The 10,268-nt window shown below is 39.1% G+C and overlaps 1 protein-coding gene across 1 annotated transcript; it reads right to left on the bottom strand.

Annotated features, from left to right (window-relative positions):
* Positions 1 to 556: 556 nt before the first annotated feature.
* Positions 557 to 9,222, bottom strand: LOC104523411 (choline transporter-like protein 5; the record flags this gene model as incomplete). Its single annotated transcript, XM_010165973.1, has 7 exons — positions 557 to 754; positions 2,732 to 2,816; positions 3,462 to 3,550; positions 5,310 to 5,380; positions 7,261 to 7,334; positions 8,632 to 8,735; positions 9,128 to 9,222. Coding segments are annotated over 7 exons (631 nt in total), but the record flags the coding sequence as incomplete, so codon positions are not given.
* Positions 9,223 to 10,268: the final 1,046 nt, after the last annotated feature.

Raw genomic sequence — 10,268 nt, 5'->3', positions numbered from 1 at the left:
CACAGAAAACTTCAATTTAAGCAGGATATCTGACTACCTTCTTTGGGACCTGCAGGGTACTATCATTTCTTAAAAGATGCAGCTGTGGATGTGATTAAAATATCACTATATTGTAGGGAATCATTAATGCATGTATAATCACAGTTTAAATAGCTGTGAACCAGCTTGTACAAAAAAATACAATCATAGCACCGTATTTACAAATTCAGTACCATCTCCTGGTTAACTAGAGAGTCTTGAACTATCTTTTTATGGCTAATTAGGTTGTATGTTAGTGCTTTCAAAAAATTGCCTGAATTTCTTTTACAAATATACATTTATAAAAAGAAACATTATCAAAACTGCTGTCATCTAAGGCAGCAACTTGTGTTACAAAAGTTATTAAAACATCATTATAGACTTAAAAAAACTTCAAATTTACATTTTCCTTTTCATAGGCACTCTATAAACTAAAACGTGGCCTTGTTTTCACAGCTCTTAGTTTAAGCATTTAAACTGTTGCTCATTTTTTTTAGATAAAAGCAAAAGGAAAAAAGAATCACCCATTAACCAGAAGCATCATTTACAGTTTTTACTTTTGCCTATTTTATACACGTTTTGCTTAAAAGTGACACTGTTTTGATGTTGAGGTTCAGTGTATGTTATCCCACTGCCTTCTTAGGGCTTAGTTCCTTCTTTCCTAGAATTCGGTGGAGGCTAGCTGACATGAAGTAGGGTTTTGCTGTAGATCCATCATTTCTTTCCAGGTCTTCACCTGAATTCACACAGCAAAAGCGGGCAAAAGAGCAACCAGCAGTACAACCACACACACACACACACACACACACACAGAATTGAAGAAAGGAGAGAGCAGAAGACCCAAAATTAAAAAAAATAATTAATAATAATAAAAAATCAATCAAGGCAATTTACCTGTACCGTTGAGTATAAAATTTCTATTTTCTTAAACCAGAATAGGTTTTACACAAAGCAGAGACACAAACATCTAGCCATTTTTAAATGACAGCAATATATCTTTTTTATTCTCCAGTTCTTTGGTTTGGCAGTATAAGCAGAAATTTTCAGAAACATTCATGCCTCCACTGAAGCCTGGCATTTTGGCTACTTCTTGCTAGAAAATGTGTCCCAAAGAGAGCTGTGGATTAAAGCACTTTTTAACTGGACACTTTTTCACTGCCTAAGAGAAATTTCTTTTGAAAACCTGATGCTACAAGTGCACAATATTCTATAGTATCTCCTACTGCCCATTACTCAGTGGGAAGCATGGGAAGCAAAACCGAATATGAATTTAAAATAATGAGGCAGACTTATTACTTTTTTTCCTACAGAAGGTCATTACTAAATCACTGGTCTGGGTTCAGCCCAGTGTTTATGCCGTGCAGTAGTCACAGACCAGTGAACAATTTCAGACTGATGGACAACCTGGAGGGAGCGTGCAGTGAAGCACAGTCATTACAGACAGCTGTATCTGCAAAGCCAAAAAAGAGAGCACTAGTTGTAATGAACTGCCGAAGAGGTTAGAGGAAGCAAATCTTCGTATCTCTCCATGGCAGCACATACCATGTGTCTTTGGAATAAATTAAAAAGAAAATCTGTTAATTTCTGAGTGCGCCAACAAACTTTCTGAAGTTTATTAGTTTGATCAATTTCCATTTCATTCTAAATAATAGTGATCCTTTATTTATGGTTTAGCTTATTTCTTGGAGTGTTTTAGTGCTATGTCTACCTCTTTGTTTAGAATCAAAGTCCATAACTCAAGGTAAGTGGGACATAGCTCTCAACTAGACATCAGTTTTCAGTTTTATGACTGATTTTGTTCCTGTGATTCTTTAGCAACCCAGTATTTCCAAAATTACTGCTAGGGAAGTAGGGTTAAGAAGGTGAGTGTTTAAAGGAAATAACGAATTTATGCTATTGTAAGAGGAGAATCAGTATTACCACCTTTATCTTGCCTCAGTGATCCACTGTGCATATGATCGGACAAACTATGACTATTTCAGTATTCCCTTAGTATTATCAAATAATTTACCAATTGCATGAATAATCACTGCCATGTAAATTCTACTTGGACCTACTGGAAAGACTTTCATTATAGAAAAATTATATCTTTATTTCTTCAATTCAGTAAATCTAGCAAGTGGAATTATTTTGTAATAAGTACATCCTCTTCTTATAATCATGTCCTTATTTGAGATCAACAGATTTCTTTTGTGATTTTAGTATTCTCTGACTGGGCACACTGAACAGCAGTTCCTTTGAGAGTGCCCATAACTGCTTGCCATTGAGGGGTCCAAGACGCAGATAGTTTTTTAAATGGTATTTTACACAAAGTTGAAGGTAATTCAGCATAATACTTTGTTCAGGGCTATTAAGTTGAAAACAAAGGACTACCTATATACCAAATAACTTTGTTATTAACAAGAGGTTTGAGTGAATCATTGCTGTACAGGGGTCTTCACGGAACACCCAGAAGCAAACTGTTAATGAAAGGAACCTTGAAAAATCAAAAGCCAGTTATCCCCATGAGCTACCTTCCATTACTTAAACTAATTGGAATACTAAAACACTTCTGCACTGAAGAATGAATCAAGGAGCCAGTCTGAAAAGCAGCAGCAGTTAATTTTTCAGTCTGCTAGCATGTCACCAGAACTCTGTAAGGAACGGATAAGGTGGTTTTCTACTCCTCTCCCCATGACTTGCAGGTATTAGTGAAAGAAAACATAGTACTTACAAAAGCAGAGGAAAAGCGTGTCGACACACATTGCATAGACGCTGAAGAAACCATGTGCAACTAGGTAGGAGCCAATAATGACCGTCTACAAAAAGAAAAAAAACAAACCTCAATAAACCCCCAAATTTAGTTTGGGATCAATGTAACAGCGTTAATACAAGTCAGAAGCCTAATCTGCTGAGTAAATTTGGGAGGATTTAATGGCAGCTCTGTAATTTTACCAAACGTTAATACTGCTGTGGAAAGGGATCACAGGTTCAAGACACTGTATCCTAAAATGCAGTAGTCGCTAGTTTTCCAGCTGCCAAATTGGAGCCATTTCAACTCCCAAAGAGACTATATGCTATTCTGAACGCCTTCAAGATTACTCTAAAGAATCACTCATTCTGGAGATGTTCCGGAGTCTAGGGGGGCTGCAAAATGAGAAAGAGATGCATCACAAGTCCTTTCCATTAGAAGCCACACCGTCATCATCAGTGCCTCACCACCAGCCTTTGATGTCTGGGAAGTCTGAGCAAAGCAGATGCAAAATCTGATTTTTCTGAAGGTGCAGAGTCACTGCAGTGCCACTTCTGCCTGAAGGACTAGAGCGTACCAGACCCGACCTCATTTCAGTGGATCAATATGCCACTGAGAGGATGACAGCAGGAGCTGTTACTAGATGATGCCCCAAGTAGTCTGAACACCTCAAACTGCCCTCAGCATTCAGGAGATTAGGTGGTTGCCTTACCAACAATGGTACCCAGTAGTAATTCAACGTTGGTGCTTCCTGTGCAAAGACTGGTATTCTCTGTGTGAAGAAAAAGAATGCAAGAACACCTGCAAGAAGCACAAAAGATTAGTGATTCCTATGCTGACTTCCTAACACCTAAAGAGTGGACAAGGCAGAACAGACAACAGATCCAAGGTCGGTTTATACAAGAATTTGTAAACAATAAATTCCTCAGTGCTAATTATCTGTGCCGGATCTGTATTCTGACAGAAGAGATATGTAAATGAATCAATTACCATAAAGATATTAATGGGCCCAGAAAGACTTTAATGAATCGGGTTTTATTTAATCATTCTACTGGATTTAATAGTAAAATCAATAAATAATGATAAACAAGATAATGATATTACCTCATTAATGTTTATGACCTCATTAATGTTTATAAATATATAAAGGGTGACTGTCACAAGGATGGAGCTAGACTCTTCTTGGTGACAGCCAATGGTAGGACAAGGGGCAATGGGTGTGAGCTGGAACACAGGAGGTTCCGCTTAAACTTCACAAGAAACTTCTTTACAGGGAGGGTGACAGGGCCCTGGGACAGGCTGCCCAGAGAGGTTGTGGGGTCTCCTTCTCTGGAGACATTCAAAACCCGCCTGGACACCTTCCTGTGTGATCTCATTTAGGTTCCTGCTCTGGCAGGGGGACTGGACTAGATGATCTTTCGAGGTCCCCTCCAATCCCTGACATTCTGTGATTCTGTGATATGGGATAACAAAGACCATTGAGTGGATCTTTTCTAAAATAAAAAAGAATGAGAAAAATTCTGCTGCTTTAAATTTTATTGCTTGAATAATTTCAATCTGCTATTAGATTAAAAGGACAAATGGCAGTGCTAGTGATAAACAAAACAATAAGTTTAGAACAGACCAATGCATCTAAAACAGAAACCACCCAAAGAATTTATTCTCAAAGCGGATGAAGACATGAATTAAAATTTCAGTATTTCATGGCTTACATTTCAGAGAATATGTTTCAAATTAAATTTGCTACTCTAGTTTGAAAGTGATTCTATAGTAATGACAAAATATTTTAGATCTGTTCTTGGTACTAATTTTCAACTTTTGATTAAAAGCAATTCATTAGCAATCTTTTAAAGTATATAGAATACAAAATACAGTTATTTGTAAAACAATGTTTTGAAATTGCTGTGACAGTTTAGAAAAACCGTAAGGGAATACTGCCAACTTGTATTTCTGAAAATGCTTAATTTAAAAAAAAAAAATCACTTTTCTGTCACAGAAAAACATTAATAATATATTTTTATATTTACTGACAACTAAGAAAACCCTCTAAGGGTGTTAGAAATATTCTTTTTCTTTTACTATAGTTTATAGCTATAATGGGCTGGAATACAGCAGAGCTTCAGGCCTATCTCCTGCAGACCTGAACCACCTCCTCTTGCATGTATGCTGTCTGCTACCAGGGGAATCTCATTTGCAATTTTGTTCAGTTCTCATGAAAGTGGAATAGATTGTGGCTGACTTAGCAGATGTGAATTCGGTTTCATCCAGCTACAGTGCTTTGGCTGCAGAAGTCCTTGCACCAGCAACACATGCAAGAGCAGTAAAAGCAATTGTGGAAAAAATGCTGTCAACAACACACTGCAGTGGGGGGAAGGGGGAAAAAAAAAAAAAAAAGGATTTTAGTTCAATCTTGCAAATCCTAGAAACACAGGAACAGCTTCCCAAATCATCAGACCGATGAGAACCTCCAGCTGTTAACTAAGCATGTATGAATATGGCGGACATACTTGTAGGTACCAGAAAACAGAGTATGCTGCTTGGAAAAACTCTATTAACTTACCTACACCACCAGCAACGAGAATTTTCCCCAGGAATAAAAGGAAGTCTGTAACTTTGTCCAGAACCGCAACTCTGTTCAGCAAAAGACAAATGATACATAGTCATCACAAACCAGACACTTGTACTCTTTCTTCTTACATCGACGGATAACTGACAAAACATGACCAAGAAGCTGTCTTCTGCTGGTTTCAGAGGCTGACAATACAAGGATGCAGACACGCAAGACTGAGATGGGCTTTGTTACAGCCTAATCCCATGAGGCAAAAAGCACTGAGCCTCTTGTTGAGTCAGGTCTTAGTGCAGCAATAATGCTACAGCACTTGAAGACTGTTTACTGCTCTTGCTGGTTAAAAAACAAAACCAAAACAAAACAAAACAAAACCCAAAACATCTCAATATTTTTATTTCAGCCTTTCTTCTAGGGTCACAGATAAGCAAGTCCAGAAGAGGCAAAGTACACACCAAAACAAAAAGCAGTGTTTGCTTAGATTGCCAGTAGGGCTTCTTTTCATTTGGTCCTATCTGACCACATTTCATGACCCCATAAATGCCAAATCTACTATTTTAAGATATCATGTTACAACATTGAGGGCAGGAGGCCTCAAAGCAGGGAGACAGTCACAGATGAATGAGTGAAGGTCGACAGAAAAATTGACAGTAAATCTGCAGCTCTCGTTGAAAGCAACAGCAGGGAGTTTCTGCTTGAAATCCTGCCAGCCTGTCTTCTCAGAAACTGCAGGTAAATAATGGAATGGAAAATGAGCTTTGTATCATCAGCCTCTTGACACTGCTGAAGGCTATGGATATGGTAATATACAGGACTGACTACCATGGAAGAGAAACATTAAGAAATATTAATGAGAACAAATCATCATTAACCTGTCAGAATTCAGAATTAGCAAAATACGCAAGATAAAAAAAAATATATAAATCTCTGTTTGAAACAATAAAGTTATATGCCTGGCTTTTAGCTATTGCTCGTACTGATTATGAGTAAAAGCACAAAGGACAGTGAGGTGATGTTCTGAAAGGAAAAGAAGGTAGCTTCTCTTTCCTATTGCACAAGCACCAGACAGTGTGGACACCACTGTACCAATATTAATGCAGGGTAACTAAGTGAATGCACTCCATTCTCCCATCTCCAACCCTCTCCTTTTTAAAGCATTATCTCCATTTTCCTCTTTCAGCCTCCCCCTCCATTCCTCTCCTCCTCCCAGTCCTTCACTTAAAAATTTAAACCACCTAACCAGTTTTACTGTGTCTCTTGCTTGGTAATTAGATTGTCTGCCGTTGCATCAACATGGCCTGCTCCTAAGTTATTCTCCTATTATTTTTTGATCTCACAGTAGTACAGGAAGAGCCAGAAGCAATGAAGAAAAGTACTGATTAGAACAGGGAGTTTGGCAGCAGTCTTGGTAGTGGGGAAAAGGGCCAGGGGAGTTCCCAGCACCAGAGGAGATCTGGTTATGTTAAAGATACTGGTTTTGAAAGCAAAGTACTCTCTCTTCTTTACTGCCACTCTCTGACACCCCATGAGCTTTCTGGATGAATCTGAAGACTTAGGTCTTTCTGCTTTCCTTTTCAAGGACAGCCAGTGGACCAAAGCTCTAGAAACACACATATGGCAGACTATGAGCACCCCATTCCTGTATATCCATAGATCTCCTCTCAGAGGCTCCACTAGTTCCTTGGAGGCACTACTACAATCTACTGGGTACTTATGAATTTAAAAGAGCAATCACAACAAAACTGTTAGTTTATATCAACTTTGCATGGGTTACTGTGCTGGACAGCCTGCTGTTACACACTGGGTGTTGGAAGTGAGAGCTGTGTCTGACGACAGGAGCAGCTTACAATAATATTTGGAGATATGGGAGAGGAAAGAAGTGTGTCTTCAGAGTGTGACAGAAGGCAATCCTGATATTTCTAAGGACTGGGAGATGGCCCCTTACCTCACCACATTCCGCATGAGCAAAAAGAATGCTTCTTTTGCCGAGGTGCAGAAGTTTTTCCCATATATGGCAATCTGCAAAATAATAGTAGCTGTTAAGTATTTTAAATATTTAGGATACCTCCTTGTATGTCAGAATCTTACTGCATATAATGCATAGTTCTCTCTAATATGTGGCCTTGAAACTCAGAGGAACGTAAAGAACTTCCCCAAGTCACCTGCTACCTCTCAACACTTCCCACCATGTCAGGACAGAATATTATCCATCTTTCCCCTTCAAATCACCTGGTGATAAGCGTGCCACCCCTTGTGAAATTGAAAGCACTAGACTCAGTTTGCCAAGTAAGTACCAATAAGGTACTTGCTGAGGGATTCTTCTAACTTTGCTAGTTACCTACACTAGATATATAGTCAGTGGAAAGGAACAGGCACTTGTAGAGCAGAAGTGAGTTGACCCCTGCAGGTATCTCCTTGGACCTGGCACTGCTCTCACTTAAGAAGAAATCAGCAATACCAGTATCAAAGTCAGTGGATTTACATCAGCCTACAGAAAAACAGCTATAGTTATTCAGGAACAAAACCACTTCTTCTTTTTGGAATAGTTTCCAAAAGGGTAAGATATACTAGCTCTTATATAACAGCTCTCAGTGCAGTCAGTTCACCAACTGTAAACAAGATTGTCAAAAACAATACTTCCTCTTCAAGATGGCATTAATTTGAAACATCAATTGCACGAACATGGGTTATAATGGACCCATTACAGCCACCTCCTTTGAGACAAGAAGTTTGTGACGGTACTATGCAATCACTGAAATTGCTTCAAGTCAGAACATCCTAGGCTGAAACCTGTGTATGTTTATTTAGGTGAAAAACTGGAAGTTACCTTCTGGAAACTAAGAAGGGCTATTTTAGAGAAATATCACTGCTGCTGCTGCTAGTAGAATTTGTGTTTTTAACTTCCAGGAAGAAATACAGATGCTGCATGCTTTCTCACCTCCTTATTCAAACACCGCCTCCAAACAGAAGTGTCATCAACATGCAATATAAAACAAGCTAATATTCCTGTTGAAATCAGGATTTCAATTGCTGAATCAGAGTGGGAGTTAATTAGTTCTGCCATCTCTTCCCACTTAACTTTGGGAGGTGAGGAGGATGGGTAAGGACAGACATAAAAGGAGGCTGAGTTTAGAAGAGGAAAAAAAAAAAAAATCTTACTTTTTCATGGTAAGACCACATGCATTTCCTTAAAACTCCCATAAATCCCATTATTTATTTAGCAGATTCTAGTACTGCTGGTTGTTGACCAACTAGTAGTGACTAGAGTATTTTAGTGTCTCAGACAGGGGAGATCACATGCAGAGACAGCACATACCATGATGTAGGCATTTCTGTTTATAAATTTTAAGAATTTTTCCAAACACCAGAAACAGCATTTGAGGCAGCAGAGCAGAAATCTAGTGAAGGAGTTCTGTGTACCTGAGAAAAAGGAAAGAGTACATTGTACATAGAACTCATGAACAGTCTTCAGAACATAGAAAACTATTTAGAAGAAAATCTTAAGTTGTGACAAAAGCAGAAACATTATTTCTTTTCCTCTAGGTATGGACTCTCTTTCTTAACCAAATTTAGCTCACTACCTTTCAATTAGATCAGATCCACATCCTGCATGAACTCTGCATTAAGTTCCCAAAGACAAAGACTCAATTTGAATAAATCAGCACAAATTCACTAGCTTACAATAGAACTACAGTGGCTAAAATTAATGTGGAATTAATTTATTTTCATTGCTGAAAAAACATCTTAGGAAAGTAAGGAAGTAGTTTACCAAAGGAGTTCTTAATAACCTAGAGCGGATTCATAAATCTCACCTTTCAGTTTGTGATCCAAGTACTCCAGTATTACTCTAATAAGCTGGACAATTGCAAGAATTAAGGCTCCAAATGCCAGCGAACCTGTATGGTATCTAAAACAAAATAAGTGACTGTTATGTTGCACATATATGCATGTGTACAATTATATATGTATGTGCATGTGTGCATGTATATAAATAAAGGAAGGTCCATTAGTGGGAATTACATATACTAATGGATCTTCATCCTGATCTGCCAGAGAGAGGAACAGGATGAAGCCATTGATGCTGCTGGTGTTTGTGCGAGTGCCGTGTGTGTCTGTCTGTTGATCTATGTGGCCAGCTGTGTCTACCTGTGTCATGCGTGCATATTTGGGTGCATGTGCCCACTGGGAATATCTGCTCAGCCTTGTAATTGAGTGCACTTGGGGGCATGGAGCTGCAGTAGTTTTGCTGCTATTGGGCTACAGGATTCAGCCCCTCACTAACAACTACATTTTCCTGATTATACTGGGTTTGGATGGAATAAAACAAGGAGTAATGGTTTTAAACTAGAAAAGAGTAGATTTAGGATGGGTATTAGGAAAAAGCACTTCAAGATGAGGGTGGTTGATCATTGAAGCAAGTTCCCAAAAGAAGTAGTGGAGGCCCCATCCCTGGAGCTATTCAAGGTCAGGCTGGATGGGGCTCTGAGCAACCTGTTCTGGTAAAGATGTCCCTGCTTACTGCAGGTGGGTCGGACTAGATGGCCTTTGAGCTTCTAGTGCAACCCAATAACTTCTATGATTCTATGAATACAGTTAGTTTTCTTCATAGTAACTTGTACAATGCTATGTTTTGGATTTGTGATGAAAACAGTGTTGATACACACCAATGTTTTAGCTACTGCCGAGCAGCATCAAGGCCTCTTCTGCTCCTCACCCTTCCCCGTGAGTGAGCAGGCTGGGAGGGGACACAGCTGGGACAACTGAGCCCAACTGACCAAGGAGATCCCACACCATATGATGTGCTCAGCAATAACAGCTGGGGGGAAAGAGGAGGAAGAGGGGGACATTTGGAGTGATGGTGCTTGTCTTCGCAAGTAACTGTTAGGCATGCTGGAGCCCTGCTATCCTGGGGATGGCTGAATTAACTTCCGGATGCAAATGGTGGATGAACCA

The sequence above is a fragment of the Antrostomus carolinensis genome, unplaced genomic scaffold (genome assembly GCF_000700745.2).
Source record: "Antrostomus carolinensis isolate BGI_N321 unplaced genomic scaffold, ASM70074v2 scaffold23384, whole genome shotgun sequence".
Classification (NCBI taxonomy): Eukaryota; Metazoa; Chordata; class Aves; order Caprimulgiformes; family Caprimulgidae; genus Antrostomus; species Antrostomus carolinensis.
Note: the sequence above shows the minus strand (reverse complement) of the source record. Positions and strands in the feature narration are given on the sequence as shown.